Raw genomic sequence first — 16,654 nt, forward strand, 5'->3', positions numbered from 1 at the left:
CTCCCATCTTCTCACTTCCCTCAATCCCACACTCCCATCTTCACACATCCCTCAATCCCACACTCCCATCTTCACACATCCCTCAATCCCACCCTCCCATCTTCACACATCCCTCAATCACACCCTCCCATCTTCACACATCCCCCAATCCCACCCACCCACCTTCACACATCCCTCAATCCCACCCACCCATCTTCACACATCCCTCAATCCCACTCTCCCATCTTCACACATCCCCCAATCCCAACCACCCACCTCTCACATCCCTAAATCCCACCCTCCCACCTTCTCACACCCCTCAATCCCACCCTCCCATCTTCACACATCCCTCAATCCCACCCTCCCATCTTCACACGTCCCTCAATCCCACCCTCCCATCTTCACACATCCATCAATCCCACCCTCCCATCTTCACACATCCATCAATCCCACCCTCCCAACTTTACACGTCCATCAATCCCACCCTCCCATCTTCACACATCCATCAATCCCACCCTCCCATCTTCACACATCCCTCAATCCCACCCACCCACCTCTCACATCCCTAAATCCCACCCTCCCATCTTCACACATCCCTCAATCCCACCCTCCCATCTTCACACATCCCTCAATCCCACCCTCCCATCTTCACACACCCCTCAATCCCACCCTCCCATCTTCACACGTCCCTCAATCCCACCCTCCCATCTTCACACATCCCTCAATCCCATCCACCCACCTTCTCACACCCCTCAATCCCACCCTCCCATCTTCACACGTCCCTCAATCCCACCCACCCACCTTCTCACATCCCTCAATCCCACCCACCCACCTTCTCACACCCCTCAATCCCACCCACCCACCTTCACACATCCCTCAATCCCACCCACCCACCTTCACACACTCCTCAATCCCACCCACCCACCTTCTCACATCCCTCAATCCCACCCACCCACCTTCTCACATCCCTCAATCCCACCCACCCACCTTCACACACTCCTCAATCCCACCCACCCACCTTCTCACACCCCTCAATCCCACCCACCCACCTTCTCACATCCCTCAATCCCACCCACCCACCTTCACAGGCTCCTCAATCCCACCCACCCACCTTCTCACATCCCTCAATCCCACCCACCCACCTTCTCACACCCCTCAATCCCACCCACCCACCTTCTCACACCCCTCAATCCCACCCACCCACCTTCTCACACCCCTCAATCCCACCCACCCACCTTCTCACACCCCTCAATCCCACCCACCCACCTTCTCACACCCCTCAATCCCACCCACCCACCTTCTCACACCCCTCAATCCCACCCACCCACCTTCTCACACCCCTCAATCCCACCCACCCACCTTCTCACACCACTCAATCCCACCCACCCACCTTCTCATCATAACCCCCAAACCCATCTGCTCACCTTTTATTTTCTCCATAAACAACAGAACAGAGACTGTTTCTGAAATATCTCTTCCCTGATTTCAGTTGGAGGAGGATACTATTCGGGAGAAATGCCAAACAGAGTTTGACGGAGCCATCTGGTACCTGACACAAGAGAAGAGTCGGCAAATGAAGGCGATTGAGAGGGGAGCGAAGGGGAAGGAAGAGGCAGTCGGTCTCCGGCTGAAACACGTCACATGCAAGTTGGATGACTGTAATCAGGCAATCGAAGATCTGAGGAGTGTGGACCTCAGAGATGATTTCAAATTTTTAAGGGTACGGAGTTTGTGAGAATTGGAAGAATTCCAATGATGTAGAGTCAAACAACCAAAGCCCCAACAAACATATTCCCTGCATCCATACTCCCTCCATCCAATCTCCCCCACTCTCAAACCCCCATACTCCCTCCATCCAATCTCCCTACTCTCAAACCCCCATACTCCCTCCATCCAATCTCCCAACTCTCAAACCCCCATACTCCCTCCATCCAATCTCCCTACTCTCAAACCCCCATACTCCCTTCATCCAATCTCCCTACTCTCAAACCCACATACTCCCTACATCCAATCTCCCTACTCTCAAACCCCCATACTCCCTCCATCCAATCTCCCTACTCTCAAACCCCATACTCCCTACATCCAATCTCCCTACTCTCAAACCCCCATACTCCCTTCATCCAATCTCCCCTACTCTCAAACCCCCATACTCCCTAGATCCAACCTCCCCTACTCTCAAACCCCCATACTCCCTTCATCCAATCTCCCTACTCTCAAACCCCCATACTCTCTACATCCAATCTCCCCTACTCTCAAACCCCATACCCCCCACATCCAATCTCCCCTATTCTCAAACCCCATACTCCCTACATCCAAACTCCCCTACTCTCAAACCCCATACTCCCTACATCCAATCTACCTACTCTCAAACCCCATACTCCCTTCATCCAATCTCCCTACTCTCAAACCCCCATACTCCCTTCATCCAATCTCCCCTACTCTCAAACCCCCATACTCCCTTCATCCAATCTCCCTACTCTCAAACCCCCATACTCTCTACATCCAATCTCCCCTACTCTCAAACCCCATACCCCCCACATCCAATCTCCCCTATTCTCAAACCCCATACTCCCTACATCCAAACTCCCCTACTCTCAAACCCCATACTCCCTACATCCAATCTCCCTACTCTCAAACCCCATACTCCCTACATCCAATCTCCCTACTCTCAAACCCCCATACTCCCTTCATCCAATCTCCCCTACTCTCAAACCCCATACTCCCTACATCCAATCTCCCTACTCTCAAACCCCATACTCCCCACATCCAATCTCCCTACTCTCAAACCCCCATACTCCCTACATCCAATCTCCCTACTCTCAAACCCCCATACTCCCTTCATCCAATCTCCCCTACTCTCAAACCCCATACTCCCTACATCCAATCTCCCCTACTCTCAAACCCCGTTACTCCCAACATCCAATCTCCCCTACTCTCAAACCTCATACTCCCTACATCCAATCTCCCCTACTCTCAAACCCCGTTACTCCCAACATCCAATCTCCCTACTCTCAAACCCCCATACTCTCTACATCCAATCTCCCTACTCTCAAACCCCCATACTCCCCACATCCAATCTCCCCGACTCTCAAACCCCCATACTCCCTACATCCAATCTCCCTACTCTCAAACCCCATACTCCCTACATCCAATCTCCCTACTCTCAAACCCCCATACTCCCTTCATCCAATCTCCCCTACTCTCAAACCCCATACTCCCTACATCCAATCTCCCTACTCTCAAACCCCATACTCAACCACATCCAATCTCCCTACTCTCAAACCCCCATACTCCCTACATCCAATCTCCCCTAATCTCAAACCCCCATACTCCCTACATCCAATCTCCCCTAATCTCAAACCCCCATACTCCCTACATCCAATCTCCCTACTCTCAAACCCCCATACTCCCTACATCCAATCTCCCCTACTCTCAAACCCCATACTCCCCACATCCAATCTCCCTACTCTCAAACCCCCATACTCCCTACATCCAATCTCCTTACTCTCAAACCCCATACTCCCCACATCCAATCTCCCCTACTCTCAAACCCCATACTCCCTACATCCAATCTCCCCTACTCTCAAACCCCATACTCCCTACATCCAATCTCCCTACTCTCAAACCCCATACTCCCTACATCCAATCTCCCCTACTCTCAAACCCCATACTCCCCACATCCAATCTCCCTACTCTCAAACCCCCATACTCCCTACATCCAATCTCCTTACTCTCAAACCCCATACTCCCCACATCCAATCTCCCTACTCTCAAACCCCATACTCCCTACATCCAATCTCCCTACTCTCAAACCCCATACTCCCTACATCCAATCTCCCTACTCTCAAACCCCATACTCCCCACATCCAATCTCCCTACTCTCAACCCTCATACTCCCTACATCCAATCTCCACTACTCTCAAACCCCCATACTCCCTACATCCAATCTCCCTACTCTCAAACCCCCATACTCCCTGCATCCAATCTCCCTACTCTCAAACCCCCATACTCCCTACATCCAATCTCCCTACTCTCAAACCCCCATACTCCCTCCATCCAATCTCCCCTACTCTCAAACCCCCATACTCCCTACATCCAATCTCCCCTACTCTCAAACCCCCATACTCCCTACATCCAAACTCCCCTACTCTCAAACCCCATACTCCCTACATCCAATCTCCCTACTCTCAAACCCCCATACTCCCTACATCCAATCTCCCCTACTCTCAAACCCACATACTCCCTACATCCAATCTCCCTACTCTCAAACCCCATACTCCCTACATCCAATCTCCCTACTCTCAAACCCCATACTCTCTACATCCAATCTCCCCTACTCTCAAATCCACATACTCCCTACATCCAATCTCCCTACTCTCAAACCCCATACTCTCTACATCCAATCTCTCCTACTCTCAAACCCCCATACTCCCTACATCCAATCTCCCCTACTCTCAAACCCCATACTCCCTACATCCAATCTCCCTACTCTCAAACCCCATACTCCCTCCATCCAATCTCCCCTACTCTCAAACCCCCATACTCCCTACATCCAATCTCCCCTACTCTCAAACCCCATACTCCCTACATCCAATCTCTCCTACTCTCAAACCCCCATACTCCCTACATCCAATCTCCCCTACTCTCAAACCCCATACTCCCTACATCCAATCTCCCTACTCTCAAACCCCCATACTCCCAACATCCAATCTCCCCTACTCTCAAACCCCCATACTCCCTACATCCAATCTCCCCTACTCTCAAACCCCCATACTCCCTACATCCAATCTCCCCTACTCTCAAACCCCATACTCCCCACATCCAATCTCCCCTACTCTCAAACCCCCATACTCCCTACATCCAATCTCCCTACTCTCAAACCCCCATACTGCCTACATCCAATCTCCCTACTCTCAAACCCCCATACTGCCTACATCCAATCTCCCCTACTCTCAACCCCCCATACTCCCTACATCCAATCTCCCTACTCTCAAACCCCCATACTGCCTACATCCAATCTCCCTACTCTCAAACCCCCATACTCCCTACGCCCAAACTCCCTACTCTCAAACCCCCATACTCTCTACATCCAATCTCCCCTACTCTCAAACCCCCATACTCTCTACATCCAATCTCCCTACTCTCAAACCCCCATACTCCCTACATCCAATCTCCCCTACTTTCAAACCCCCATACTCCCTACATCTAATCTCCCCTACTCTCAAACCCCCATACTCCCTACATCCAATCTCCCTACTCTCAAACCCCATACTCCCTACATCCAACCTCCCCTACTCTCAAACCCCCAGACTCCCTACATCCAATCTCCCCTACTCTCAAACCCCCATACTCCCTACATCCAATCTCCCTACTCTCAAACCCCCATACTCCCTACATCCAATCTCCCTACTCTCAAACCCCCATACTCCCTACATCCAATCTCCCTACTCTCAAACCCCCATACTCCCTACATCCAATCTCCCTACTCTCAAACCCCCATACTCCCTACATCCAATCTCCCTGCTCTCAAACCCCCATACTCCCTACATCCAACCTCCCCTACTCTCAACCCCCCATACTCCCTACATCCAATCTCCCTACTCTCAAACCCCCATACTCCCTACATCCAACCTCCCTACTCTCAAACCCCCATACTCCCTACATCCAACCTCCCCTACTCTCAAACCCCCATACTCCCTACATCCAATCTCCCTACTCTCAAACCCCCATACTCCCTACATCCAATCTCCCTACTCTCAAACCCCCATACTCCCTACATCCAATCTCCCTACTCTCAAACCCCCATACTCCCTACATCCAATCTCCCTACTCTCAAACCCCCATACTCCCTACATCCAATCTCCCTACTCTCAAACCCCCATACACCCTACATCCAATCTCCCTACTCTCAAACCCCCATACTCCCTACATCCAATCTCCCCTACTCTCAAACCCCCATACTCCCTACATCCAATCTCCAGACTCTCAAACCCCCATACTCCCTACATCCAATCTCCCTACTCTCAAACCCCCATACTCCCGACATCCAACCTCCCCTACTCTCAAACCCCCATACTCCCTACATCCAATCTCCCGACTCTCAAACCCCCATACTCCCTACATCCAACCTCCCCTACTCTCAAACCCCCATACTCCCTACATCCAACCTCCCCTACTCTCAAACCCCCATACTCCCTACATCCAATCTCCCTACTCTCAAACCCCCATACTCCCTACATCCAATCTCCCTACTCTCAAACCCCCATACTCCCTACATCCAACCTCCCTACTCTCAAATCCCCATACTCCCTACATCCAATCTCCCTACTCTCAAACCCCCATACTCCCCACATCCAATCTCCCCGACTCTCAAACCCCCATACTCCCTACATCCAATCTCCCTACTCTCAAACCCCATACTCCCTACATCCAATCTCCCTACTCTCAAACCCCCATACTCCCTTCATCCAATCTCCCCTACTCTCAAACCCCATACTCCCAACATCCAATCTCCCTACTCTCAAACCCCATACTCCCCACATCCAATCTCCCTACTCTCAAACCCCCATACTCCCTACATCCAATCTCCCCTAATCTCAAACCCCCATACTCCCCACATCCAATCTCCCTACTCTCAACCCCCATACTCTCTACATCCAATCTCCCCTACTCTCAAACCCCATACTCCCTACATCCAATCTCCCTACTCTCAAACCCCATACTCCCTACATCCAATCTCCCTACTCTCAAACCCCATACTCCCCACATCCAATCTCCCTACTCTCAACCCTCATACTCCCTACATCCAATCTCCACTACTCTCAAACCCCCATACTCCCTACATCCAATCTCCCTACTCTCAAACCCCCATACTCCCGACATCCAACCTCCCCGACTCTCAACCCCCATACTCCCTTCATCCAATCTCCCCTACTCTCAAACCCCCATACTCCCTACATCCAATCTCCCTACTCTCAAACCCCCATACTCCCTCCATCCAATCTCCCCTACTCTCAAACCCCCATACTCCCTACATCCAATCTCCCCTAATCTCAAACCCCCATACTCCCTACATCCAAACTCCCCTACTCTCAAACCCCATACTCCCTACATCCAATCTCCCTACTCTCAAACCCCCATACTCCCTACATCCAATCTCCCTACTCGCAAACCCTCATACTCCCTACATCCAATCTCCCCTACTCTCAAACCCCCATACTCCCTACATCCAATCTCCCCTACTCTCAAACCCCCATACTCCCGACATCCAACCTCCCCGACTCTCAACCCCCATGCTCCCTTCATCCAATCTCCCCTACTCTCAAACCCCCATACTCCCTACATCCAATCTCCCTACTCTCAAACCCCCATACTCCCTCCATCCAATCTCCCCTACTCTCAAACCCCCATACTCCCTACATCCAATCTCCCCTACTCTCAAACCCCCATACTCCCTACATCCAAACTCCCCTACTCTCAAACCCCATACTCCCTACATCCAATCTCCCTACTCTCAAACCCCCATACTCCCTACTTCCAATCTCCCCTACTCTCAAACCCCCATACTCCCTACATCCAATCTCCCTACTCTCAAACCCCATACTCCCTACATCCAATCTCCCTACTCTCAAACCCCCATACTCTCTACATCCAATCTCCCCTACTCTCAAATCCACATACTCCCTACATCCAATCTCCCCTACTCTCAAACCCCATACTCCCTACATCCAATCTCCCCTACTCTCAAACCCCCATACTCCCTACATCCAATCTCCCCTACTCTCAAACCCCCATACTCCTTACATCCAATCTCCCCTACTCTCAAACCCCATACTCCCCACATCCAATCTCCCCTACTCTCAAACCCCCATACTCCCTACATCCAATCTCCCTACTCTCAAACCCCCATACTGCCTACATCCAATCTCCCTACTCTCAAACCCCCATACTGCCTACATCCAATCTCCCCTACTCTCAACCCCCCATACTCCCTACATCCAATCTCCCTACTCTCAAACCCCCATACTGCCTACATCCAATCTCCCTACTCTCAAACCCCCATACTCCCTACGCCCAAACTCCCTACTCTCAAACCCCCATACTCTCTACATCCAATCTCCCCTACTCTCAAACCCCCATACTCCCTACATCCAATCTCCCTACTCTCAAACCCCCATACTCCCTACATCCAATCTCCCCTACTCTCAAACCCCCATACTCCCTACATCCAATCTCCCTACTCTCAAACCCCCATACTCCCTACATCCAATCTCCCCGACTCTCAAACCCCCATACTCCCTACATCCAATCTCCCTACTCTCAAACCCCATACTCCCTACATCCAACCTCCCCTACTCTCAAACCCCCAGACTCCCTACATCCAATCTCCCCTACTCTCAAACCCCCATACTCCCTACATCCAATCTCCCTACTCTCAAACCCCCATACTCCCTACATCCAATCTCCCTACTCTCAAACCCCCATACTCCCTACATCCAAACTCCCCTACTCTCAAACCCCCATACTCCCTACATCCAATCTCCCGACTCTCAAACCCCCATACTCCCTACATCCAATCTCCCTACTCTCAAACCCCCATACTCCCTACATCCAACCTCCCTACTCTCAAATCCCCATACTCCCTACATCCAATCTCCCTACACTCAAACCCCCATACTCCCTCCATCCAATCTCCCTACTCTCAAACCCCATACACCCTACATCCAATCTCCCCTACTCTCAAACCCCATACTCCCTACGTCCAAACTCCCCTACTCTCCAACCCCCATACTCCCTACATCCAATCTCCCCTCCTCTCAAACCCCCATACTCCCTACATCCAATCTCTCCTACTCTCAAACCCCCATACTCCCGACATCCAATCTCCCGTACTCTCAAACCCCCATAATCCCTACATCCAATCTCCCCTACTCTCAAACCCCATACTCCCTACGTCCCAACTCCCCTACTCTCAAACCCCCATACTCCCTACATCCAATCTCCCCTACTCTCAAACCCCCATACTCCCTGCATCCAATCTCCCCTACTCTCAAACCCACATACTCCCTACATCCAATCTCCCCTACTCTCAAACCCCATACTCCCCACATCCAATCTCCCCTACTCTCAAACCCCCATACTCCCTGCATCCAATCTCCCCTACTCTCAAACCCCCATACTCTCTACATCCAATCTCCCCTACTCTCAAACCCCCATACTCTCTACATCCAATCTCCCTACTCTCAAACCCCCATACTCGCTACATCCAATCTCCCTACTCTCAAACCCCCATACTCCCTACATCCAATCTCCCTACTCTCAAACCCCCATACTCCCTACATCCAATCTCCCCTACTCTCAAACCCCATACTCCCTACATCCAAACTCCCCTACTCTCAAACCCCATACTCCCTACATCCAATCTCCCTACTCTCAAACCCCCATACTCCCTGCATCCAATCTCCCCTACTCTCAAACCCCCATACTCCCTTCATCCAATCTCCCCTACTCTCAAACCCCATACTCCCTACATCCAATCTCCCTACTCTCAAACCCCATACTCCCTACATCCAATCTCCCTACTCTCAAACCCCCATACTCCCTACATCCAATCTCTCCTACTCTCAAACCCCATACTCCCAACATCCAATCTCCCCTACTCTCAAACCCCCATACTCCCTACATCCAATCTCCCCTACTCTCAAAACCCATACTCCCTACATCCAATCTCCCTACTCTCAAACCCCCATACTCCCTACATCCAATCTCCCTACTCTCAAACCCCCATACTCTCTACATCCAATCTCCCCTACTCTCAAACCCCCATACTCCCTACATCCAATCTCCCCTACTCTCAAAACCCATACTCCCTACATCCAATCTCCCTACTCTCAAACCCCCATAGTCCCTACATCCAATCTCCCTACTCTCAAACCCCCATACTCTCTACATCCAATCTCCCCTACTCTCAAACCCCCATACTCCCTACATCCAATCTCCCTACTCTCAAACCCCCATACTCCCTACATCCAATCTCCCTACTCTCAAACCCCCATACTCCCTGCATCCAATCTCCCTACTCTCAAACGCCATACTCCCTACATCCAATCTCCCCAACTCTCAAACCCCATACTCCCTACGTCCAAACTCCCCTACTCTCAAACCCCCATACTCCCTACATCCAATCTCCCCTACTCTCAAACCCCCATACTCCCTACATCCAATCTCCCTACTCTCAAACCCCCATACTCCCTACATCCAATCTCCCTACTCTCAAACCCCCATACTCCCTACATCCAATCTCCCTACTCTCAAACCCCCATACTCCCTACATCCAATCTCCCCTACTCTCAAACCCCCATACTCCCTACATCCAATCTCCCCTCCTCTCAAACCCCCATACTCCCTACATCCAATCTCCCCTACTCTCAAACCCCCATACTCCCTGCATCCAATCTCCCTCCTCTCAAACCCCCATACTCCCTACATCCAATCTCCCCTACTCTCAAACCCCCATACTCCCTACATCCAATCTCCCCTACTCTCAAACCCCCATACTCCCTACATCCAATCTCCCCTACTCTCAAACCCCCATACTCCCTACGTCCAATCTCCCCTACTCTCAAACCCCCATACTCCCTACATCCAGTCTCCCCTACTCTCAAACCCCCATACTCCCTACATCCAATCTCCCTACTCTCAAACCCCCATACTCCCTACATCCAATCTCCCCTACTCTCAAACCCCCATACTCCCTACATCCAATCTCCCCTACTCTCAAACCCCCATACTCCCTACATCCAATCTCCCCTTCTCTCAAACCCCCATACTCTCTACATCCAATCTCCCCTACTCTCAAACCCCCATACTCCCTACATCCAATCTCCCTACTCTCAAACCCCATACTCCCTACATCCAATCTCCCTACTCTCAAACCCCCATACTCCCTACATCCAATCTCCCTACTCTCAAACCCCCATACTCTCTACATCCAATCTCCCCTACTCTCAAACCCCCATACTCCCTCCATCCAATCTCCCTACTCTCAAACCCCCATACTCTCTACATCCAATCTCCCCTACTCTCAAACCCCATACTCCCTACATCCAATCTCCCCTACTCTCAAACCCCCATACTCCCTACATCCAATCTCCCTACTCTCAAACCCCCATACTCCCTCCATCCAATCTCCCCTACTCTCAAACCCCCATACTCTCTGATTTGACCCTGGGATGAGCAGATTCAATAATAACTTTCAAAAGGGGGAATTGGATAAATGCTTGAAGATGAAAAATGAGCAGGGGCTCGGGGGGAAAGAGCAGGGGGGAGTGGGACTCATTGGATAGCTCTTCCAAAGAGCCGGCACAGGCACGATGGGCCGAATGGCCTCCTCCCGTGCTGTATGAATCTGTGATACTAATGTTATATCCCACACTATTCAATCCTGACCTTCTTTGATGTGTGGCAATACCACTGTTCTAACAACTCAGAGGTCACTGTGCTGCTCATTCAAACCTTCAGTCCTGTTCCCGACCAGATATTCAATCAATATTTGTGTATGCTCTTTATGATTTGTGTTCCCAATCTTCTTTTACAGACGGTGTTGGAGGTCTTTCCGAGGTGAGCGTGTGTGTGTTTTTTTTTCCCTCTTCGGTCGGTGTTATTCTCCTGCTTAAGCTTTTTCTCAAGGCGGTGGGTTAGAAAGGGGGTGGAGGTTGTATTACAACCGGACAGAGCCTTGGTCAGTCCCCACCTGGAGAGACTGCGTTCAGTTCTGGGCACCGCACCTCAGGAAGGATATATTGGCCTTGGAGGGGTTTGCAGCGCAGATTCACCAGAATGAGACCGGGGCTAAAAGGGTTAAATTACGAGGACAGGTTGCACAGACTAGGCTTGTATTCCCTCGAGTGTAGAAGATTAAGGGGTGATCTAATCGAGGGGTTTAAGATGATTAAAGGATTTGATAGGGTCGATAGAGAGAAACTATTTCCTCTGGTGGGGGGAGTCCAGAACAAGGGGGCAGAACCTTAAAATTAGAGCCAGGCCGTTCAGGGGTGATGTCGGGAAGCACTTCTTCACACAAAGGGGAGTGGAAATCTGGAACTCTCTCCCCCAAAAAGCTGTCGGGGCCGGGGGTCAATTGGAACTTTCAAGACTGAGAGCGATGGATTTTTGTCGGGTGAGGGTATCGAGGGATACGGAGCAAAGGCGGGTAAATGGAGTTGAGGGGCAGATCAGCCATGATCTGATCGAATGGCGGAGCAGGCCCGAGGGGCTGAATGGCCTCGTCCTGTTCCTCAGCCATCGCTGGCGATGGACGGGTAAACCCTGAGACACTCCGCTCCCGGTGAGGATCGGGGAATCTGGCGTGGGGGATTGGAAAATTGGGAGCGCCATGAATTGGCTTGGCTGATCCCGGCTCCCTCTCCTACTGTCCACATTCCCATTGAGCGAGAAGTAGCTTGTCATTTGGTAGGCTCATGAGGTCAAGGGGCGGCGGGGGGCATCCGTATACAATAGCCCCTCTCTGGCTCCCTCTATGTAGCTGTTTTTACAGCCGAGAACAGGGTAACTGATGGCACTCTCCGACACAACTGTTAAAGCCCTGAATTTGCGCTGGGCGAGTTTTAGAGTCCGAACGTGTACGACCTAATTTCAAGGCTTAAAACAATGGACGAGTTCAATCATCTGCACTTCCATCTTGTTAAGCCATATTTCCCAATACATGGGTGTCCCCGACTGCCCACAGTCCCCTGCCCAAATAGTCATTCCTTAAGCAATGCCAGTGAGCGTCGGTAGGGTTTTTGATGGTGGTGTGGGACACTCAATAGCCAAACGCTCGGGCCTGTCACGTAACATTATGTGAAATGATTTTGGCCGCTTAATACACAGCGGTTTTCACTCCCTCAGCCAATGAAGTACTTTCGAAGTTTAGTCGCTGTCGTAACGTAGGAAACGTGAATTTGCGCACAGCAAGATCCCACAAACAGCAACGTGACAATGACCGGATAATCTGTTTTTAGTGATGTTGGTTGAGGGATAAATATCGGCCCCAGGACACCGGGGAGAACTCCCCCCCTGCTCTTCTTCGAAATAGTGGCCGTGGGATCTTTTATGTCCACCCGAGAGGGCAGACGGGGCCCTCGGTTTAACGTCTCATCCGAAAGACGGCACCTCCGACAGTGCAGCGCTCCCTCAGTACTGACCCTCCGACAGTGCGGCGCTCCCTCAGTACTGACCCTCCGACAGTGCGGCGCTCCCTCAGTACTGACCCTCCGACAGTGCGGCGCTCCCTCAGTACTGACCCTCCGACAGTGCGGCGCTCCCTCAGTACTGACCCTCCGACAGTGCGGCGCTCCCTCAGTACTGCCCTCCGACAGTGCGGCGCTCCCTCAGTACTGACCCTCCGACAGTGCGGCGCTCCCTCAGTACTGACCCTCCGACAGTGCGGCGCTCCCTCAGTACTGACCCTCCGACAGTGCGGCGCTCCCTCAGTACTGACCCTCCGACAGTGCGGCGCTCCCTCAGTACTGGCACTGGGGAGTGTCGGCCTCGATTATGGGGCTCAAGTCTCTGGAGTGGGGGCTCGAACCCACGACCGTCTGACTCAGACCCGCTGAGCCACTGCTGACACAATCCTTTTTCTAGGGTACGTTGTTTTAGCCGCGGCTATTGATGAGTGCCTCAGCCTGACCGTACCATTTTCCAATCTCTTCCCTGACAGCCTTGAGAACATCATGAGACCCCCAGACAAGGCACAGGACATCAATGAGATAAAGAAAGACCTATCTTTGGCCTACCAACCCCCTCAGCTGCCCACCGTGTCCAACGCAAGTCCAGAGATGAGTGATCCGGGTCCAAAGGAGCAGATGCCTTCAACAGACCACAGTCAAACGGAGGAGGGAGAAAATCCAACTGCATCGCGGCCAGTTTACCAAAATGTCCCACCGATAGGACCTTCAGGCGACATCAAGCTTGCTCCGTCTCAAATCATCGGCAAGAAATCTAAGTTTAAACTGTCCAAAAATCTCTCAGGGAAATACGTTTGAATGTTTTCGAAGCCAAGGGACGGGTCCAAAGTTGGCTCCAAGACTGACCTTCCCCCCCGCCGCATTGAGGACCTCGCATTGATGGATGAGTGGACGAGCGGGAGACACCGAAGGAGCAGTATGTTGCTGGCCGGCCTTATAGAAGCGTCTGGCAACTGTGGGAAAGGGAGGAGAGCGCGGCAGGACGTCGAAAGTGAGGATTATCGCACTTGCACAAATCGCTCATTTCCCCCCCCCACATTGCACTTGGAGCTGACCGATCGGCTCAGTTCGTTCCAAGATAGAATCATAGAAGTTACAACATGGAAACAGGCCCTTCGGCCCAACATGTCCATGTCGCCCAGTTTATACCACTAAGCTAGTCCCAAATAGAATCATAGAAGTTACAACAAGATACTTTACTGCTGCTCGCCGCTGTCCGTTTCGAAAGTGGAGAACGTGGTTGGCCGGACGAGAGTCAATCACCTGACAAGAATGATCCAATCAGGCGGGATTGAATACATTTGCATAAATTAGAATAAATTTCAAGTGTTCCCTGAACTGTATCAGACTCTATACTTTGCGTATGTTGTGTGCGTCTGTGCATTTGTGTGTGTGGGTGTTTGTGTGTGGGTTTGGTGTGCATTTGTGTCTGGGCGCATGTGTGTGTGCGCGTGTGTGTGTGTCTATGTGTGTGTGCGTGTGTGTGTCTATGTGTCTATGTGTGTGTGTGTCTATGTGTGTGTGGGTGGGTGTGTCTATGTGTGTGTGTGTGTGTGTCTATGTGTGTGTGGGTGTGTGTGTCTATGTGTGTGTGCGTGTGTGTGTCTATGTGTGTGTGGGTGTGTGTCTATGTGTGTGTGGGTGTCTATGTGTGTGTGGGTGTGTGTCTATGTGTGTGTGTGTGTGTCTATGTGTGTGTGGGTGTGTGTGTCTATGTGTGTGTGGGTGTGTGTCTATGTGTGTGTGTGTGTCTATGTGTGTGTGGGTGTGTGTGTCTATGTGTGTGTGGGTGTGTGTGTGTGTGTGTCTATGTGTGCGTGGGTGTGTGTGTCTATGTGTGTGTGGGTGTGTGTGTCTATGTGTGTGTGGGTGTGTGTGTCTATGTGTGTGTGTGTGTGTGTCTATGTGTGTGTGGGTGTGTGTGTCTATGTGTGTGTGGGTGTGTGTCTATGTGTGTGTGTGTCTATGTGTGTGTGTGTGTGTGTATGTGTGCGTGGGTGTGTGTGTCTATGTGTGTGTGTGTGTGTGTGTCTATGTGTGTGTGGGTGTGTGTGTCTATGTGTGTGTGGGTGTGTGTGTCTATGTGTGTGTGTGTGTGTGTCTATGTGTGTGTGTGTGTCTATGTGTGTGTGTGTGTGTGTCTATGTGTGTGTGGGTGTGTGTGTCTATGTGTGTGTGGGTGTGTGTGTCTATGTGTGTGTGGGTGTGTGACGTCCCGTCCAGCTGGACTGTCCTCCCGCCCCCACCTGTCCCAGGTGGAGAAGTTCCTGAGGATGAACCCCTTCAACCATAAGGCCGTCAGACAGTGGTCGACATAAAACATTCTGAGAGTTCTGCGGGGAAAGCAGAGGGTGGACTCGATCGGGCTTTTCCCCGACCAGATGGTCGATGCCATTTGGCAGAACGTCTCGTCGCCAGAACTGACCAGTGGGCACCAGGATGGATGGTGGTGAGAAAGGCCCTCCCAGTACGGTCCTTCCAACATGCACGGAACCTCAGCACCACCGCGAGCTGCCTCGAGGCTGCGGCGGGGAGGAGACGGTCGTCCACCTCCTGATGGGCTGCTTCTTCATGCATTGGGTGTGGAGAGAGCAGCGTTGGTATCTGTCCCGGTTCATCCCCCAACAGTTCAGTAACAGAGGACTCTGTGCTCTACGGGCTGTTCCCCGGGACACACACCGAGACAGATATCACCTGCGGCTGGAAGACCATCAACTCGGGCCTTTGGCCCGCCCGAGACCTGCTGGTCCTCCAGCTGAAGGAGCTGTCCATGACCGAGTGTTGCCGACTGGCGCACTCCAAGGACCAGGAGTACGTGCTGCGGGACGCACTGAGGCGAGGTGTGAGCTACGCAAGGTTCTATGGGGAAAGGCCAGTGTGTAAGGCCACTCCACCTTGTGTTGTACACCATGTATTAGAAAATTTCTGTGTTTTAAAATTGTAACAATGAGATTATAGTGTGTAGGATCTGTACTGTATTGGTTTGAACTGCTATACTGCATTTGGTGCCCTTTATTTGAAATGTGTGTAAGACATGTGTATCTTTAAATTTTATGGAATAAAGTATATTTTGAAATTTAAAAATGTTTATTTCATAATGCTACATCTTTATGTACAACACGATTAACTCCTCTGGACAATATTTGTGTCAATTGTGTGCACCATCCACAGGATGCACTGCAGCAACTCGCCAAGGCTTCTTCGACAGCACCTCCCAAACCCGCGACCTCTACCACCTAGAAGGACAAGAGCAGCAGGCACATGGGAACAACACCACCTGCACGTTCCCCTCCAAGTCACACACCATCCCGACTTGGAAATATATCGGCCGTTCCTTCATCGTCGCTGGGTCAAAATCCTGGAACTCCCTTCCTAACAGCACTGTGGGAGAACCGTCACCACACGGACTGCAGCGGTTCAAGATG

At 51.5% G+C, this 16,654-nt stretch overlaps 1 protein-coding gene across 1 annotated transcript in view; it reads left to right on the plus strand.

Annotated features, from left to right (window-relative positions):
* The window catches only part of LOC137306218 (E3 ubiquitin/ISG15 ligase TRIM25-like), a 30,092-nt gene extending 15,525 nt beyond the window's left edge, over positions 1–14,567 (plus strand). The window contains exons 4-6 of the mRNA XM_067975330.1: positions 1,469–1,699; positions 11,576–11,598; positions 13,703–14,567. Coding sequence (XP_067831431.1) covers positions 1,469–1,699; positions 11,576–11,598; positions 13,703–14,027 — 579 coding nt within the window. The 3' untranslated portion in view covers positions 14,028–14,567. The remainder of the gene's footprint in view (positions 1–1,468; positions 1,700–11,575; positions 11,599–13,702) is intronic.
* The last annotated feature ends 2,087 nt before the right edge of the window (positions 14,568–16,654 follow it).

This window comes from Heptranchias perlo, chromosome 42 (genome assembly GCF_035084215.1).
Source record: "Heptranchias perlo isolate sHepPer1 chromosome 42, sHepPer1.hap1, whole genome shotgun sequence".
Lineage (NCBI taxonomy): Eukaryota > Metazoa > Chordata > Chondrichthyes > Hexanchiformes > Hexanchidae > Heptranchias > Heptranchias perlo.